This window comes from Alligator sinensis, unplaced genomic scaffold (genome assembly GCF_000455745.1).
Source record: "Alligator sinensis unplaced genomic scaffold, ASM45574v1 scaffold312_2, whole genome shotgun sequence".
NCBI classification, from domain to species: Eukaryota; Metazoa; Chordata; order Crocodylia; family Alligatoridae; genus Alligator; species Alligator sinensis.
The window spans coordinates 489,428-510,037 of record NW_005842274.1 but is presented as its reverse complement, the minus strand read 5'-3'; the positions used below and the strand labels follow the sequence as shown (position 1 = coordinate 510,037).

Genomic DNA, 20,610 nt, shown 5'->3' with positions numbered 1-20,610 from the left:
AAAAAAAAAAAGAAATTGTACCAGATTTCTTGAGTCTCAGTCCAGCACCACCTTGATGATAATTATTTTCTGTGAAGATGAAGCCGCCTTTTCCTGTTGAAAGCAGCCCAAGACTTGCCATATTTATGTTTCTCAGTTGCATGAAGTATAAACTGCAGCACTATTGAATAGACTACTAGAGAAGAATGTCCCTTAAATTAGCAAGGTATCTGTTGTTATGGAAAAACAGCATCTGAGTCATTGATGAAATATAGCAGGGAAGGAGAATAAAAGGCATAACACAGTTCAAAAGAACTCCATTTACATAAATATGCAGAGACATCTGTTTCAGTCATGAGTGACCTGCTGGTTTAGATCATCAGCAGGGGAAACTTGTAGTTGATCAGCACTGCCTGCCGTAGCAGGTGCTACTTTAGGCAACAGGAATTACTGAAGAGGTTTTCAATGAACAAAGACCACTCTGCCTGCCAAGAGGAGACATACGGGAAATTAAAACAAACAGCAGACTCCTACGAATGTTTAATTTATAATTTGTGGCAGCAATAGCATAACTAGGGGTGGGTGAAAGGGGCACCTGCCCCATATGCCAAGTTAGGAGGGATGCCAGAACCCTCCCCACCCCCACACCCCTGGAAAGTTTGTACCCCAGCAGCATACCCGAGCCAGGAACTCCAGAGCATCCCAGGCTGCAGCTGCTTTAAGAGCAACAGCCAGGGTGGACAGAGCACACAGTGGCAGAAGCAGCAGCAGCAGCTCAGCCACTAACTGTTTAGGAGTTCCTGGCATGGATAAGATGGTTACCCCAATGCCCCACCTCTGCTCTTGAAATCATGTACTCCCTTTCCCCTGTGGGCTCCCACTCTTGACACTACACTCCCCTCGCCACCACCCCACTCTCGGACCCCACATATGCCACCACGTCTTTCCCCTGGAGCCCATCCCCAGGCTCAGAACCATGCACCCCCTGCCCTTGTAGAGTTTGCCCTGGGTGCCAAGTCTGCTTGTTACACCATTTGCCTGACAGAGTGTAAGTGCACTTTTACATCCAAAACTTTCCAAGGCTATTCTTCAGTTCACGGTGAGTATCGAAGCTGTACGATTCATGTGTGAGAAGTCATTTAAATTGAACTAGCTGAAAAAGAACAAAAAAAAAGAGAAAGAAATGGATTTTTATCAAAATTCAAAGGAGATATTTTAAACTGGACTATCATCTACATTTAAACCCAATGTGCTATTCATTATCAAAGAATATATCCTAACTGGTTGTGCAAAACCCTTCCTTTTTATGTTATGGTTTTCTTAGTGATCTGCTTAGGCTTCATCTGGTACATTATAAATAATGAAGTACTTCAAAGACATCAAATGGGTGTGTGCTTACCTTATTGCTCAGTACTAGGTGTTCTCTAGTATGCCTTATTAATAAACACTTGCTGTTTGTTCTTCCTTTTGGGTTTGCTTATTAATTTTACTGCTGTTTAAAGTTCTCGGAGTGCTTTTATGCCTTGTTCCTTCTTTCAAAGGGAACAATCTGTTTCCCAAATTATAAACCAGTAAGCAAAAGACCAGATTATTAAGTGTGAGCTAGAAAAGAGTAGGTGTGGTATGATATACTATCTCTGGCAATAAATTTCAGCAATACTGATTAGAAGGTGCTCATGCAATGAAGAAGGGTGTCCAAGAGAACTGTAGTAAAGCTCTTTAAGAAAATGAGTTAATAGCAGTAAAGGGCTTTCATGATTTAAAATACTTTCTCTGCCTCTTTCAAATATATAATATTTATGTAAGTACTGCTTAAGTCAGGGGTGGGCAAAATGCAGCCCGCCAGGCCATTTTATCCAGCCCATGGGGCCCCTAAAAAATTTAGAAAAGTAATATTTATCTGCTCCTGGCTGCCTGTCATACGGTTGCCAAAACTCAGTAAGTGGCCCTCCGCCTGAAATAATTGCCCACCCCTGGCTTAAATATTGCTTGTAAATAATAATAAAATGGCACAGCATGGTATGAATACTAGATTCACAGCATTTAAATAATTCTTCACATTGGGTCACAACAACTGTAATTCATATAAACATATTAGACCTTAAAAATGTTAATGATGTCCCTTTAAATAATGTTTACATATTATCATGATAGAACTGTAACTCTTGTTTTCTTCCCTCTTTGAACAGAGTGTGGATCACACTTCTTATAAACCTCATCATATTGAGGTGGGGCTAAGATGAGCATAACCAGTGACGAAGTGAATTTCTTGGTGTATCGCTATCTCCAGGAATCAGGTAAGTTTCCTGACTTTATTACAACACTGGATCATGGGTGTGAGAAGGAAAAGCCAACTCCCATAATAAAAGTTCAAATATATCAAGTACGGAGGTGCTAAATATTAGGTATACCCTGCCCATGGAGGTCCTGGGTAAAACAAGAAAATAAATATCATTATGTCAGTAAATATTTAGCAGAATTGTCATAATAGCTTATGTTCTTCTTGGCAACATACATGCACAAATCACAAATATTTCTATTCTTTGCTTTCTTAGCCACTTGAAAGTATTTATATCAGGTCCTTGTTAAATGTGGGGAGATTTTCTTCAAAAAAGCTTTATACCAGGTTGCAAACAGATAGTCATCTACATAATCAGTATGTTTGTAATAGATCCAGTGTGTGTGTGTGTGTGTGTGTGTGTGTGAGATCAAGGAAATGATGTATTTAAACAACTACATAGGTTGGCCTCTCTGTTGAGACCCTAAGTTGTATGCTCTTCCCTTCACCCTGCACATCTGGCACTGTTTTGTTTTTTTTTTATATAAAGGGGAATCTTTTGAGGGTAAAACCCTAACCTGTGCTTTTAAAAAATATGTTCAAATTGGTATTTTATTATAGGATCCTTTTGTTATTTCAACTCTGACAGAAAATGTTGTTTTAATGTTTGCAAGGGGCAAGCACATTGCTCAGGGAATGACATCCAGGATCTCAGCAGGTTTGAGGCAACCTCTGTGAAGATGGGGATGGGTATGGGGAGGGAGGAGGAAAAGAGATGTGTGGGGAAAAAAATTGTCCCCTTTATTTTGACAAAGGGAACCAAAAATCTAGCAGCTGAAAAGGGGGGAAAGGGGCTAGTGGACTCCAAGATGAACATGAGTCGGCAGTGTGACGAAGCCATCAGAAAAGCTAACGGCACTTTATCGTGCATCAGCAGATGCATGACAAACAGATCCAAGGAGGTGATACTTCCCCTCTATCAGGCACTGGTCAGACCGCAGTTGGAATACTGCATGCAGTTTTGGGGGCCACACTTCAAGAGGGATGTGGATAACCTGGAGAGGGTCCAGAGAAGGGCCACTCGTATGGTTAAGGGCTTGCAGGCCATGCCCTATGAGGAGAGACTAGGGCACTTGGACCTCTTCAGCCTCCGCAAGAGAAGGTTGAGAGGCGACCTTGTGGCTGCCTGTAAGTTCATCATGGGGGCACAGAAGGGAATTGGTGAGGTTTTATTCACCAAGGCACCCCCGGGGGTTACAAGAAATAATGGCCACAAGCTAGCAGACAGCAGATTTAGACTGGACATTAGGAAGAACTTCTTCACAGTTAGAGTAGCCAAGGTCTGGAATGGGCTCCCAAGGGAGGTGGTGCTTTCCCCTACCCTGGGCGTCTTCAAGAGGAGGTTAGATAGGCATCTAGCTGGGGTCATCTAGACCCAGCGCTCTTTCCTGCCTATGCAGGGGGTCGGACTCAATGATCTATTGAGGTCTCTTCCGACCCTAACATCTATGAATCTATGAAAATCAGACCCAAATCTCTATTTGGGAGCTGAGAATGCCTCCTATTAGCCATTCTAGCCTGGATCCACTCAGTGGATTATTGTTTTTCTGCCACCCTGATAGAACAATTCCAGTACTATGAGCCCTCAATACAAGAAAAGTTCATTGAAGCTTACAAGGCATCTCTACACGTAGTAGACATGCGAGGTTTGGTCCTCTAAAGGGCTCTTGATAATTTAGCTATCTGTCATATTGGCAGATCTGTTTGCTCTAACTGCACGGCCCTAACCCACATCCCAACACTCTAATCAGCAATTGTTTTGGCTGGAGAGACCACTGAAGGACTTTGGATGAGTTCTTGAGAGCTGGAAGGCAGAGGCGAGGAGGTGGAGTGCTGACCCAGCATCAGCCCTGGCCCTGTCACAGCTGTTTACATGGCCTGGTACGGTGAAGAGGGGGCCAGAGGGGTGCCAGTTTTTCCTATCTGGCCCTGGGCCTATGCACCCCACACCCACTGCTAGGGGTGTCAGATGGAGCAAGTGGGCAAACAGGTGGGTCTCCATGAAGCCCACCCCAAGATCCCTGTGGGTAGGGTATACTCGGATGGATGGATAGGGCCACAGGCAGGCAGGGAGCAGTGTCTAGGAGCAGGACAGTTGAGCAGGGCATGGGCCAGAGCTGGAATTGGGGAGCAATGATAACATGAGGCCAGGGCCTGGGACACAGCCACGATCCTGTCCCTACATGTCCCTGTGTTGGGCATCAGTTCTGCAGGGAACCACAGGGCAGGGGACTTGTGCGCATTGCAGGGATGAGTGAGGAGCAGATTACAACTGTGCTCCAGGCCCTGAGCCCCAGCTCTGCACTGTCATTGACCCACAATCCCATCCCTGGCCCCATCTGCCCATCCAACTCCTGGACACCACTATCCACCCAGCCAAGTGTGCCAAGCCTGCAGGGGTCCTGGCCTGAACTCCATGGAGACCCCACCTGCCTGCTGTATCTGGCACTACCAGCAGTGGGTGCAGGGCAGATGGGCCTGGGGGTGCCCAGGCAGTGGGGCCAGGGGCTTGTGACACTTGCTTCCAGGCAACAGTGGCTGCTGTTCACCTGAGACCAGCTGCCACCCCACCCCACCCTGCCCCACAGATTACAGCTACCAGCATGCCCAAGAGTTGCATGCAGGGATACAGTGGGCCATGCCATGTGGCATCTCCACACCAGGGGGCAGGATCAGTCATACTCACAACAACTGCCATGGGCCAGATGGAATCACTTGGCAGGCTGTATCTGACCTACATGCTGCATTTTGCCCACCCTTGGATTAGAATCTGGTTTTTGGCTTCAGTTCACGAGGATGGGGGGAAATATAATTTGATCACAAACTAACCAATTTTCTCAAAATAAATTGACTGGAGTTTATAGGCTTTTGAACATTCAAAGAGTTGCATAAATCTTATTAAAATTGTTACATTTGTACTATATTTTTCCACATTATGTTGCTGCAATGTAACAGCTTCTCCCCATTGGAAAGAAGAAACTAAATATGGTAGGCTTCATGTTCTGCTTGAATTGTCAATAGCCAAACTGATGCTGTGGATTGATTCAAAACATATCTTTAAGGACTTACTGATGAATGACAGGATCAAAAGAACAATGGCTGAAGGCTCTTATTGATTTTTTTTCTAGCATTTTTAGAGAAAATATCGTTGTTACTTCATATTCACGCCATTATTTGACAATGAAAATATATAGTCCTGCACACACAGGAAGAGTGTGAGTGTAATTGCATTGACGTCACTGATTTTGTTTGATAATTTCTACAGGTATTATTAAGTAAGCAGAAACTGGTCTAATGATATTAAGAAAACCAGATCAAACTGAGCATATTAGGACCTGGATGATAATACATAGTCTTAGTACTAGTGCCTGACACAAGACAAGACACAGTAGTCTTGTAAAGTAAATGAGAATTATAAGTAACGCTGAGCCAACAGAACTATTTTTAAGAAGCATGTACTGTACAGTTGGTTTTGATTTTCTGAGCCATGCTCATACTGTTTTCCCTTATGGGGTTTTACATTTGTATTTTTTGTTAGACAAATAAAGAAATCCCAGCTTGTAAGATGCTGTGCCACCTGCTAGCATAAACAATGTAGAATGACGAGATACAAATTAAAAATGTCTAAACAAGAACCTCTAATTATTGTAAATTTGACATGCACTTTTTTAATCCTTAGAGGGACGGTGTTTATTTTGAATATAGTTTGAGTTCAGTCATCTGTAGTTTATGCTGCCAGCAAAACCAGGAATCTTTTCTAGTTTTTGTATAACTAATATTATACATTGGAATATGGACCGAGGCTCATGACACCTAGCCAAGCCCAGATAGCATCAAAAAAATTAAATAAAATGGAGACAATAAAGTAATTTTAAAAGAAAACAAGGGCTCAGGTTTCCTTTTTGGTTGCCTCTTCTTTAATATTCAGACAGAAAGGAACATATACCACACCAAGAATTTAAATGCATATAAGGCAAGTCCATACCCAGATCATTACAAACATTTGGCAGCTCTAATTCTGCAGAGTTCTTGAGGATGTTTTGAATATTGCCATGGCAATGGTACTAGTGAATGGTGGTCATGAAAATACTCTAATGATATTATTAGAGAGAAAGTTAAAATCTTCTGAAATGGTGGGAGTAGGGAAATCATTGATTAAAAGTGAAAGTCAGAGGTTGCTTTCTGTTATAATTGAACATTTGAATCTGGAAGCGTTAAATCATTGAACTATCTATATAAGTACTGTTGTTTGGTGACAAATTTTAGGATACAGGAGGAGTTTGTGAGGTATTTGACTTAGGCTTCTTAATCTTGAATAACACCAGGTGCATCTACACATGCTCTTTGCTGTGGAGTAGACTAACTAGCTCCATAGTGAAATGTCACAGTCTATATGTGTGCTGGTATTAGGGCATAGTAAACTAATTAATTCTGCCATAAGATAGTATTGTACCTGGCTATACTATCTTATGGCAGGATAATTTACTGCGCTAAAACACACATGTGGACACTGACCACAGGCATAAATTGTGCCCGGCCAGCCCAGTCAGCTGGGGGCCTGCTTTGCCCTGGCTCATTGCTGCTGTCCCAGGCACATGTGTAGACACTGCAACTGAGAGCAGTTTACTCCTATGTAAACTGCTTCAAAGTTTATTGCTTCACATTAATTTCATGTGTATATATACCCACTATAATAAAATTAACACTATATATAATCAATATAGTCCACATCAAATGGATTAAAAGCTGAAAGATTTAACTATTAATGTTAACTGAAAGATCTTGAAAAGTCATTGGAAATGGATAATATTCATCTAATGGGATGTTCCAGTTGGAATTCCAGAGGGAACTTTTCCCATTCCTGTACTATTCAACAGCTTTATCAGTTATCTGGAAGAAAATTTAAAATCATTGCTGATTTAATTTGTAGATAGGAAATAATTGATGAAGTGGTAAGAGATGGCAGCACTTCAGTTATAGAGACTGATCAACATGGTTTGGAAAGCCAAGCTAATGTAAGCGACATGCAATTCAATATATCCAAATGCAAAGTTGTCTATCTAGAAAGAATGAATAAAAGAAAAAAAATGAAACCCACCAGTTCAGCCCACAGAAAGAAAATGGCCATCACAGTAAAGAAGACGTGAAAAATTCTTTTATTTTATTTCTGAGATGGTAATTTTTTATAGTCATTTTTGTGATGCTGCTCATTGTGTGTGGGAAAATATCCACAGCACACTTTAAACAATTTGAGCTGGTAGAAGACTAACAGCAATGTTTAGTGCTGGCATGACAAGGCTCCCAGCCTGGCTGGCTGCTGGACTCTGACCTCCTCACCCTTTGTTTCCAGACTCTGGGTCCTGCCCCCTCCATCTCACCTGCTGCGGTTTGACGTTATAGTTTTGAAGGGAGGCTGCCCCCAGGAGGTAGATGTGGGTTTTGGGGTAGGTCCTTATCTGAAACCAGATCCTTCCCAACCTTAGCTCATGTTTAATCTGGCTGGGTCCCATTGTCCAGAGTCCACTACACCAGGACCTAGATTCTTGGGCTCTAGCTCTAGCCCTTTGTGGGCTCTGGGCCACTTGGCCCCTAAGCATATCCCTTGTGGGCACGAGAGTTATACTCCCCAGTTTGTGCTAGCAGATATCTGACATGCCACAGTCCTTTGACATGCCACAGTCTTCTCTCTGAATGTATTTGGACTCCTGCCTGTACTTAACACCCTCCAAATGTAAATCAAAAGCATGAGCTCCTGCTTCCAAAACATAAAGCTTGCAAAACACAAGCCCACGGTGGCACCAATATGAAAGGTTCAAGGCACTTACTTTGTGTTGCTCACAGTGCGGGGTCTCTTCCACCCTTCTGTGGCACAAAGTCTTTTCTCCCAGACAGCCTGGACTGTCTCTTCCTTGGAGCTCTGCCTCCTTCAACTCCTATGGCCAAACTGCCCCTTCTGGGTCAATCTCTGGACTTTGGAGCCTCTCCTTGGGTCACTTGACCTTCTATTTCTGCCTCAGGCTTGCCAATCACTGCCTACACCTGGGGCAGGCACCCATCTTATCCCTTTTTGCCGTTAAGTCTATTCAAGAGGCTGGACTGGCCAGCATGCCCTGGGCTCCCTCCCCTTCTCAGTAATTTGGGGGTAGCCATGTTAAAAAGGCATGCCAGAGACATCCAGGCAGAGCCATACAGTGGTGATATTAGAGACTAGCAATATTGTGGATACTCTCTAAACCAGAGGTTCCCAAACTTTTTCTTATTACGTACTCCGTTCCAGATTTACCGGCTGCCCACATACCCCTACCAGCATACGTTTGATATTGTAAACCCCTTAAATACCAATTATTATAATGAAAATTAAATCTGCCTGTAAGGGGGGGTGGTCCAAAGAGATTGATCCTGACCCCGCCCCCCCCATTTAGGGCAGTCTGTCTGGCTCTCACCCACCATACCTTTGATATAAAAATGAATAGATGTGATGCAAGAGGCTGCCCCATGCACTGGGCCAAACACATGGCTCCAAACCGACCCTACACTGTGTCCCATGCTTCGCAGGTGGCACCCTGTTCCACATACCCTTGGCCCCGCACTTGACCTCTGGCCCACTCTGGCCACACTCACACTCGACCCTCACTGAGCCACATACTCACACTGGCCCCTCACTGGACCACACAATCACACTCTAAGCCTCAGGTCCCTCACTGGTTCCTGGCCCTGGCCCCTCACTGGGCCTACACTCTCCTCCTTAGGCCTCAGGCCCCATTCAGTGAAACTTGGCCCCATAGTGCTCTTTTGTTGGGGTGTGCTCCTCTAGCCTTTCCCCTCCGTGGGGTCACCCACAAGGCAGTGGGGGATGAGGCTTTCCAGCACCCCATCCTTACTTTTCATTGGGAAGGCACATGTGTGGCATTTCCTGGGGACTGCCCCACCACCAGCAGTCCCACCACACCATCCAACTCCAGCAGGGTTCAGTTTCAGGTCTTACCCCAGACCAGGGGCAGACTACCCTGCCCTTTCCCTGAGCTCTCCCTTGTTCTCCTTCAGGGTACACCTCCTCCCATCTGGGAGACTTTTTTATTCTCTGGGCCCTAATTCTCCTTCAGGCTCTCCCTGACCTCTGTCCAGCCATATGCCCAGTCCCTTGTATTCCTACTTTCAGGTGGCTCTACTTCCCCCCCCCCCCCCCATATAGTTTCATAGTTTCATGGATGTTAGTGTCAGAAGGGACCTATTAGATCATCGCGGGAATGAGCACTGGGGTCAGATGAACCCAGCCAGGTGTGTGTCCAATCTCCTTTTAAACATCTCCAAGTAAGGGGACAGCACCCCCTCCCTTGGAAGCTTATTCGATATTTTAGCAACCCTCACTTTAAAGAATTTTTTCCTGATGTCCAATATGAATTTGCTCTCTTCCAGTTTGTGGCCATTATTTCTAGTTACTCTGACAGGCACCCTGGTAAACATTGTATCCTCTATTTCTTGCTGCCCCCCACCCCCCGCCCCCCCGATGAGTTTGTAGGTTGCCATGAGCCCTTCTTCTGTGGGGGCTGAAGAGGTTCAGGTCTCCCAATCAGTCCACATAGGGCTTTTTCTGTAGGCCTTTAAGCAAACGAGTGGCCCTCATCCTCAGGTCCCTCACTGGTTAAGATGGCTCTGGCTCCCACCTCTCGCCATTAGTCCCCCACTCTAGGAACCTTCACCTATCTAGGCCTGGCCCTGCTCTCTGGCCAGTTGGGATGCCAGGCCCTCTACAGCACTGACCCACCCCTCACAGTGGGCACCTTTGCCCTTTGGCCCATCCTGGGCCCTGGCCCCAGCCTGGGCCAGTCAAGGTGGTACAATGGCTCCCTGGCCATCTACCCTCTCACTCACTCTGGGCCTCACTCTCAGAGCTATATACCTTACACTGGTTTGGGGGCCTCAAGCCCCTCACTTTCTTTATTCTCAGCACTGTTCTGATACCTATTTTGCCCAGCACTATTGTACTCATGCCTCTGGCCTCCAAGCCCCATAGGCCTATTCTAATTCATGTGGTAGCCTGCTGCACCAACCAGGCAGGCCCCAGTCTCTCCAAACCGACAGGGTACTCTCTGGGGTCCTGGTTGCTTGGCCCCACTGTCTCCATCCCAGCCAGGCTAGGGACCCTTTTGGGGTCCCCTGGAACTTCCTCCATCCCCAAGAGTTCCTACCCTTTCCTCCAGTTGTTTCAAGAATTTCAGTGCTCAAGCTTAGAAACCCCTGCTCTAAACCTTAGGTCACACTTACAAAATAGAGACTGTATCCTGGAACACACAAAAGGACATAATCCATTGAATATAAATATCAAATGAGAAACTGTGGCTAAGAAAGCTATATAGGGTGTATAATCGAGAAAAAATCAGATAGGAGTAGTTAGATGGATATGGTATTAGTGAGACCTCAGGATATGGTATTAGTGAGGCCATTACTAAAATACTATGTCCATTTCTAGTATCTACACTTCAGAAAAGGATTTTTTTTTAATTGAAAAGGAATCAGCAGACTGATAAAAAATTGAGTCAAAGTGTCTGGAGAACATTCTTTTTTACTAAAAGTTGGTGATGAGGGAACTTGATCATAGTCTACAACCACCTACATGAGAGAATGTCTGATAGTAGACAGTTCTTTAATCTAACATTAAAAGGGATAACAAGATCTAGGGACTGTGAGTTGAAGCTAGACAAATTCAGAGTAGAAGTAAGGTATGAATTTTGTATGGGCAATTAACCACCAGAACAATTTACTTACAGACATAGTCTACAGGTGTTCCTTAGAGTCTTTAAATCAGCACTGCATATCTTTTAAAAGACATGCCGTGGCTCAAACAGAAGTTGTGGACTTAATTCAGGAAATATTGGTTGAGATGCTATAGCTTGCTAGACAGGACATCAAACCATTTGATCAGAATGGTACCTTAGGCCATAAGATATATCGTATTACTTTCCTTACACATCACCTGGAATTCTCATAATGGTTTTGCCCAGGGGAGAGGAGTGGGAGGTTAGTTGCTTAATTGCATCAGATGGGAGATATGTGCCTAAGTACAAGAATCTGATCCTAAAAACTCACCTAACCCTATTATAAGTGCTTCAAAATTTGTAGGTGCCTACATTTTCACCAATACAGTTCCCTGATCACCTAAAGTTCTCTTACTGGTTGTGTCCAGAGATGCTATCATCTTGGGAGAAGTGTGCTGACATTTATTGCACTCCTAAATGTGTTTGAAATTCACAGACTAATATCTCTGCACCTAAGTTCTCTGAGGGATCTGATAGGCATGTTCTGATCATGCCTTATATTCATGCATCACCAGCACTGAGTTGAGCACAAGATGCAGCAGCCATGGTTACTTACATTCAGAAATGAAGAGAAGAAGTCAATCTTTATTGAAGTAATAGCCAAGATAGAGCATTTGTGCCCAACAAATGGGAGAGACCTGGCTTTAATGCCCATTTCTACCTGAGAGGGTGAAACTTCCAAGGGAAAGTTCTCGAATCACCAAATTGTAGGGTGGAATAGGGCACTTTCCATACTTTTGAATGTGTGCCTAAGTTCAGTAAAGAATGCATGGAGAATAAGCAAGAGAGAGTGTGACTGTAGCCCAGTCATAAGGGCATTCTCTTGGGAAGTGTGTAATACTGCAGCCTAATCTGTCCTCCCCCATTTTGTATTTGGCCATTTAAAGTTCCTAACAGCAGTATATTGCACTTGTACCTAATAAATTGCATCCTATTTATTTCAGACCAATTTTCCAATTATCAAGACAATTTTGAATCCTAATAGTGGTCTGTAACTTCACCCACCTTGTCATCTACAAACTTAAGTAGTGTACAAGCCTTAAAATATAAGTAACAAATCCATACTTGAATCAAATCCAGCAAAATAGTTGTTCCCCATCTTGTTGCTTGCAGTTTCTTAAAACTATTTTAAAATGATGTTGGTTGGGTGATTCTGTTCCTCTTCTCCCTTCTTATGAACTTTCCTATTGTTCCTCCATTTTTATTTTGTTTTCTAATATATTTTCATAGATTTCATAGACATTAGAGGCTGGAAGGGACCTCAAGAGATCATCGGGTGCAGCCAGCTGGCCATAGGCGGGAAGTCAGCTGGGATCAAGCGACCCCAGCAAGAAATAAATCAAGCTGTTTTTTGAATGAGTCCAGAGTAGGTGCTTGTACCACCTCTGGGGGGAGTTTGTTTCAGACCCAGGACACACACACCATAAAGAACTTTTTTTCTAATATCCAGTCTAAATCGGCCTTCCTGGAGTTTATGGTCATTAGACCTTGTTATACCTTGGGGAGCTCTGGTGAACAGATGTTCTCCCAGGTCCTGATGTACCCCTGTTATGAAGTTGTAGGCTTCCACCAAGTCCCCTCTGAGCCTTCTGTTCTCCAGCCAGAAGAGTCCCAAGTCCCTCAGCTTCTCCTTGTACAGCCTTCCCTCCAGGCCTTGGATCATATGAGTCTCCTCTGGACTCTCTGAAGCTTCTCCACATCCTCCTTGAAGTGGGGGGCCCAATACTGGACACAGTACTCCAGCTGCAGTTTCACCAGGGCCAAGTAAAGTGGGAGAATGGTTTCCCTGGTTTTGCTTGAGATGCATCGGTGGATGCATGCATCGGTGGTAGCTTTGCCCACCACCACATCACATTGGTGGTTCATATTCATCTTGTGGTCATTCAAGTCCCCCAAGTCCCTTCAGTCATGGTGCTAGCAAGCATAGCACTGCTGAGCCTGTAAGTATGCTGAGGGTTCTTCCTACCAAGGTGTAGCACCTTGCAGTTCTCTGTATCAAAGGCCATCCAGTTTGGGTCGGCTCACCTTGACAGTGTGTCCAAGTTGGCCTGTATCCCCAGCCTGTTCTGCGGTGTGACAGCCCTCCCCCATAGAATCATAGAATCATAGAAGTAGGGTCAGAAGGGACCTTGTAGATCTTCAAGTCTGACCCCCTGCCTGGGCAGGAGGAAAACTGGGCTCAAATGACCACAGCCAGGTAGGCATCAAGCCACTTCTTAAAGACCCCCAGGGTAGGAGCCAGCACCACTTCCCTTAGAAGTTGGTTCAAGATCCTAGCAACCCTGACTGTGAAGTAGTTCTTACGGATGTCTAATCTAAACCTACTCTCCAGCAACTTGTGGCCATTATTCCTTGTTATCCTGGGGGGCGCTAGGGGAAACAAGGTCTCCCCCAAACCCTTCTGGTCCCCCTAGTGAGTTTATAGACGGTCACCAGGTCCCCCCTCAGCCTTCTCTTGTGAAGGCTGAACAGGTTCAGGTCCCATAGCGTCTCATTGTAGGGTCTGCCCTGCTGTCCCCGGACCATGCGGGTGGCCCTCCTCTGGACCCTCTCAATGTTGTCCACATCCTTCTTGAAGTGGGGTGCCCAGAATTGGACACAGTACTCCAGCTGTGGCCTGACCAGTGTCGTGTAGAGGGGGAGGATCACCTCCTTGGACCTACTTGAGATGCACCTGTGGATGCACGATAAGGTCCGGTTAGCCCTGCCGACCGTGACCTCACATTGTTGGCCCATGTTCATCTTGGAGTCAATGATGACTCCAAGATCCCTTTCTGCCTCCGTACTCTCAAGAAGGGAGTTTCCCATCTTATAAGTGTACTGCTGGTTACTACTGCCCAAATGCAGCACCCTGCACTTGTCAGTATTGAAATGCATCCTGTTTTTGTTAGCCCACCCCTGCAACCTATCCAGGTCTTGCTACAGTCTTTCCCTCCCTGCTATCGTGCCCACCTCACCCCAAATTTTGGTATCATCAGCAAATTTAAACAGGTTGCTTTTCACCCTGTCGTCCAAATCGCTGATAAAGAAATTGAACAGTGCGGGCCCAAGGACTGAGCCCTGGGGGACTCCGCTGCCCACTTCCCCCCAGGTCGAATATGACCCATCCACCACCACCCTCTGAGTACAACCCTTCAGCCAATTTGCAATCCATCTGACTGTGTAGGCATCGATGCCACAGTTGCCTAGTTTGTTAATGAGGATGGGGTGGGAGACAGTGTCAAAGGACTTGCTGAAGTCCAGAAAGACTACATCCACTGTGACACCTGCATCCAATGCTTTTGTGACCTGATTGTAGAAGGCAATCAGCTTGGTCTGACATGACCTGCCCCTAATGAAACCGTGCTGGTTGCCCTTGAGCATCATCCCCAACGCCAGCCCATCACAGATGTGCTCCTTGATGATCTTCTCAAAGAGTTTCCCCAGGATTGAGGTAAGACTGACGGGCCTATAGTTGCCCGGGTCCTCCCTCCACCTTTTTTTAAAGGTGGGGACTACACTGGCTATCTTCCAATCATCTGGCACCTGGCCCAAGCACCACGAGCCATAATTTGGTATCATCCGCAAACTTAGCCAGTTCACATCTGACTCCCAAATCTAGATCGTTTATGAAAATGTTAGAGTATTGGCCCGAGTACTGAGCCCTGAGGGACTCCACTTGTAACACTGCACCACGCTGAATTGCTCCCTTCAACTAGTACTCTTTGGGTCCGACCCCATAGCCAGTTGCCTAGCCATTGGACCGTATGATGATCTAGGCCACAGTTCCCCAGCTTAACCATGAGGACATCATGGGGAACTAGGTCAAAGGCCTTCTTGAAGTCCAGATAAATGACGTCCACATCATCTCCCTTGTCCAGGGCATAAGTTACAGAAGGAGATAAGTATAAGTATAGAAGTTATAAGTATAAGTTATAGAAGGAGATGAGTTTGGTCAGGCAAGACCTGCCAGTCACAAAGCCATGTCAGCTGGCATTCAGAAGCTTGCCTTCCATTAGTCTGACGTTAATGGATCCCTTGACAATTTTCTCCAGAATTTTTCCAGGGATGGACATCACACTGATTGGTCTATAGTTCCCCGCCTCCTCCCTCCTCCCTTTCTTGTAGATAGGGACCATGTTTGCTCTTTTCCAGTCATCTGGGACCTTGCCCAAGGGCCACAATTTTTCAAATATCCCTGCCAAGGGGGATGCAATGATGCCCACCAACTTTTTAAGACCCTTGGGTGCATTCCGTCTGAGCCCATGGACTTGTGAATGTTCAGTTTCTTAAGGTGTTCCCTCACCTGATCCACATCAATTTTGGGCTGGTCTCACACTCCCGAATTGGTTTGTGCCATTCTTGGCAAAGTGACCCTTGTGGGAAGGTGAAAAACTGATGTGAAAAAGTAATCTAGGAGATTGGCCCTTCCTTGGACATCTGATGTCAGTTGCCCCATTGGATCTCTCAGGGGCCCAATACTATCCTTGTTCTTTTTCCTACTTCCCACATATCTAAAGAAGACTTCTTGTTGTCCTTGATCCCTGTAGCAAGCCTAAGTTTGGTTTGTGCCTTGGCTTTTCTCAACTGCTCTCTGCAGGTGCGGGCAAGAGCGAAGTAATCCTCTTTGGTAATGCTTCCTGTTTTCCAGCTGGTGTAGGCTACTCTTTTGAGCTTAATGAGATCCAACAGTTCCTCAGGGACTTCCTTGCTCGCTGACTGCATTTCTTGTAAGAAGGGATGGCTTTGCCCTGTGCTTCAAGGATTATGTTTCTGAGCAATAACCATTCCTCATGTACTCCCTTTTCTGGGGGAATATGGCCCCTGATTGCCTGACTGACCAGTTCTCTCAGTTTGCAGAAGTTGGCCTTCCCAAAGTTAAGGACTTCTGTTTTACTGCGGGGTTTGCCTGCTCTTCGGTGAACTAAGGTGACCAATTCATGGTTGCTGTCACCAAGTTTACCCTCAATCCACAGATTGCTCACCAGGTCCTCCCCTTTGGCCAGGACCAGATCCAGCAATGCCTCTCCCCTAGTTGGTGCATAGACCTCCTGGGTTTGGTAGAGGTCATTGATGCACATGAGAAAACCATGCAACCTGTCAGATTTCGCTATGTGACCATCCCAAGAGATGTCAGGGAAGTTGAAGTCTCCCATGACAATCAAGCATCGGGAGCATGCTGCTTTGTCCAGTTCCCTAATGAATTCCCGATCTAGGTCTTCCTCTTGGTGAGGGGGTCTGTAGTAGACTCCTACAAGTAAGTCACCCTCCCCATGTTCTCCTTGTATCTTGACCCAGAGGGTCTCAAGATGCCTTTCCTGGTTTGAAACTCAATCAGCAGGGAGGTGAGCTGATCTTTGACGTAGAGAGCAACACCCCCACCCCTCTTCCCCACACAGTCTCTCCTATATAAAATGTAACCCTCTACTGCCGCTGACCAATCATAGGTGGAGTCCCACCAGGTCTCCGTAATTCCTACAAGGTTGTAGTTTGTAGTCATTATCACATAGGAGAAGGGCCAGTTCCTCATGCTTGTTTCCCAAGCTCCTGGCATTTGTGTACAGGCAGTTAAGTCTGCCATATGAAGCCCAATGCTTCCCTGAGGGGTTAAGAGGGGCCTTTTCCTTGGGCTGTCACCAGAGTGGGATCCCATGTCCTAAAATTTTCCTTGTCCTAAAATTACATCCCTACCTGTCTGTGGCTTATACTGATCTCCAATATGTCATTTATTGTAGTGGACAGGAACTATTATAGTTAAGATTGTGTAAGAGTTTCCATTCTTGCTCTCCAAACTTTATGATGCTTTCAGCCTTTGGTATGAAATTTTCCATGCTTTATGACCTAAGATTGATTCCACGCTCCTCAACATAAAACCAACATCTTCCACTATATCCAACACAGTGGCAGAACTGAAACACTAGTCAAATGATTTTGCTAAAATCTTTGGCAATACTGGCATGCGACTCTTTACTATTTGCTTTCAAAGCTGTTGTCCATCCCACTTCAGCCAAGATCCTACCTTATGGGTGTTTCAGCTTTTCTTTTTGGAGATTCAGGAAGACAGCAGAGCACCAGTGTATTTTTGGTTGATGTTTAACAATTTTTCCTTGCTGTCACTGGACACAGGTTTTCCCTTGCCATTTAAAACTCAGACTCCAGGGCTGTTATAGAGGTCAGCTTTTTATACAGAGTGAGCCTAAACCCACCAGGAAACTACAGGAAGACAAGGCTGTGCACTATCAACAAAAAACAAAACCCCTTTTAGATTTACCTTGGGAAAATGAGAGAAGCACTCCTTCCTACTCTGGTGGACAAGAAAAGCACACTCTCCTTCCACCAGCAAGCCTCCCAAACTTTGTGGGATTTAGGCATTCTGCTGCTGTCTAGACAAATAGTTCTAAATTATTATATTCACATGTGCTGTTTGAAAGCTGACACACCCTTGAAGAGGAACTACCTTTTCAATTTTTTTTTCATTTGCTTTTATTAAAAGAACTTAGGAAAGGTCATACCAAAAATAGACAAAAAAATTAAGATTTCTCAGAAGTGAGAAATGCTTTAAGTTAAAATGATTATTCTATCTCTGAATTTATATCTCATGAATGAAGTAATCTTTTAGTTGTATGATCTCCTGAAATCCCTCAGATAATAAAGAGTATCACAGTTTTTTGTATCTTTAGATGAACATTTATAGAATCTGGAGCAGTATAAACTGTTGTGTGCACCACAGAGTTGTGCCAGTCATTTATATGAAAATACCTTCTTAAATTAATTCAGATTAAGTGTAGAAAAGAGTAATAATAAAAAATATTGGTATATGTAGGTCATCTAAATTTGCTTCATAGTTAGTTGCCTGATGGTTAGTGTGTAAGGAAAACTGTGCTGTGCAATGAAAAGGAAAAGAACAGTGCCTAGGTTTTGATGAAATTATTAAAATACAAACTTTAAAAATAATTTATCAGAAAAATGAGTCAATAAAGGACCACTGTGAAATAAAAAATATTACAGTATTCTTGTGCCTCTGGAGCCTACTAGTGATAAATCCTCCTCTTCCCCACCCCGGCCCCTCCCAAATTTTGCTCATTAGCTTCAAAGATCTTTTTAAAGAGCCTCTCTATAAATATGTTCTAAAATGTTAATCACTTAAGTGCTGTTGAACTTCTCCGGTACATGCACAACATTTACATCAGCTGCTATGCTTCAGCATGTGCTCCACACATCCAGATTTGAAGATCCAGATTTTTCTGTGAAAGGGACAAAAGACTGCAGCAGAAAAAAAAAAAAGAATAGTTATACTTATTTTAATTGTATTTATTCCAAAGTGTGAGAAAATTAAAGACAGAGGTGCAGGGTGGGCTTGGATTTAACTACATGTATTCTAAGGAACTGGGTGGCAAGATTGAGTTGATGAATCCAACCTTTCAAGTTTGTAAAAGCACTAGTCTGTGTGACAATGCAAAGTCCATTTTTAGCCCTTCTGATTTAGCAGAGATCTGTTTAGTGGGCAAATAGGCTTATTTATGGGATGTCTCATCCTCCATTCACCTTAATCTACTCAGTGAAAACAGAATGGCTTCTGCAGATGAGCCACATTTCTGATGAATAGGCAGCTGGCTGTAGAACCAAGATTTGGATGACCTCGGTGAACAGAGTCCTCAGTGTGCTGGGGATAGGACAGAATTTGCATTTACTATGTTGGAAAATAATGCTTGAGAAATTTAACAGAATCAGTGTTGGTTCAAATAGAAATGTCTCCTAGTGTCATTTCATGACTAACACTGCCATTTTAAGAAAAACTGTCAATTTTATTTTTATAAGTTGACTAATTTCAGAAAAATATATTTTCTGTTAAATCATCCTCAACATAGTGTGTCATTTTTTTTAAAAACTCCTTTGGAAAAAAACTTGATTAACCTTTTTCCCCACCGTGTTTATGTTTCTTTTTAAGTAGCAAGAAAGTGATTATATAGCACAAGGAAACAGTAAAACTGACTATGTCAAGCATTGTCAGGAGCACAAAATTGAAAAATGGGGGGGAAGTCTTTTGACTAATCTTCTTTTCCAATAATAGTAATCTTAGGCATTACTTGTAGCAGTAGCAGGTGCAACATTTTCAAATATAAATGTTATTTTTCATTTGATGATGTCCCTTTAGATGAAAAGAGCTCTCCATCATAAAACCACACAATACATTTTGATGTACTAGTGATTCTTTTAACGTCCTGCATGGGCCATGCAGCTGTTTTCATTCAAATTTAGACTTTATTTTCTTACCTAATGGGGGAAAAATCTATATCTTGAAGTAAAACTATATTACTATACATAACTCTTCACTCTTCTGGCCACTGTCTTTCAATGTGCGAATACTGAATACATTTACATGTTCCAGAATGGAATTAGACATCAATGAGCTTTACTAAACTGAAGTCACCATACTAATATCTATTTACGATCAAAGCTGGTTTGGGATTCAGATTTTGTCAATGGTGAATGATTTGCAATCATTTTACCTACCTCCTGTAACTAGAAGCAATTAACCTGAGAGCATCTTTATATCATATAAAAATGTGGACATCTTGATTACATTGTACACTTTTTCACAGAAGCTCTGGCAACACAAAAGTCATAGCTGACACAATCCAAATGACATAGGAATGAAAGAGATGATGCTTCTTGTGTTACAGCAGTGAGAGGACATCAGTTTGGTCATAAATTGCCCCACTTAAGTTTTTGTCTATTAGAATGTAAATTTCAAGTTATGTGCTCTGATATCTACTTTGCACCATAGGTGCATATATATGTGAATAGATGTATTGTAAGACCTTTCATAGCTTTTTCCTTTGTATTTTTTCTTCCACTTTTATTCCTTTTTACATAAGGAAGGCCATTTAAAATATCATGCAAAAAAAACAGTTTAGAATTTAGCAGGTTTCTGTAAAGAAATAAAATACACTGGCTATCTTGTTCCTTGTGACATTTGCAGAACTCTATTTAGTTGGTATTTCCTTTTAAATCTTTTTACAGATCTTGGCTGTTTAAACTTCTCTTTGGCTAAAACTTGGCATAAAGCATTAGATCTCAGTCACTTAGCAAATATGGCCATTTTTCACATTATATTCACACAAACAATTGTACCTTTGTAATTTATTACTCTATAATGTGGTTTTACCTATTGTGTTGTTTTTACTAAATTATTAAACTGACAAATTATTTTGGAAGGATTGTTACACATATAAAAAGGAAGATGAATAAGAGGGGGAGAGGTTACTGTATGAATTTTTAAAAAATTAAAAAAGAACAAAAGAACCCCCCCCAGCTTTAGGCCAGATAAGCTTCAGGCTAAATTTTTCTAATATGGACATACCTAATCTGGATCCCTGTGAAATAAGGTATGCTACAAAAATTGCTCTGAGTTTAGAGTCAGGACTTTTTCCTGCATAGCTGTATCAGCTATAAATCTTGCATCATTATACTTCAACAGACATTGATGTACTGGAA

The 20,610-nt window shown here is 43.5% G+C and overlaps 1 protein-coding gene across 10 annotated transcripts in view; it reads left to right on the top strand.

The window, feature by feature from the left end:
• Nucleotides 1-20,610, top strand: part of TBL1X (transducin beta like 1 X-linked) — a 327,967-nt gene that overhangs the window by 218,085 nt on the left and 89,272 nt on the right. For 9 of the 10 annotated variants that reach the window (XR_003095073.1, XM_025209254.1, XM_025209250.1 and 6 more), the window contains one exon: nt 2,169-2,276. Coding sequence is in view for 6 of the 10 variants with exons in the window: in XM_025209254.1 (XP_025065039.1) it covers nt 2,219-2,276 (58 nt within the window). In the remaining 4 variants the exon portion in view is untranslated. Of the gene's footprint in view, nt 1-2,168; nt 2,277-20,610 lie in introns of those variants that run through there. The other variant, XM_025209257.1, reaches the window with a different exon arrangement.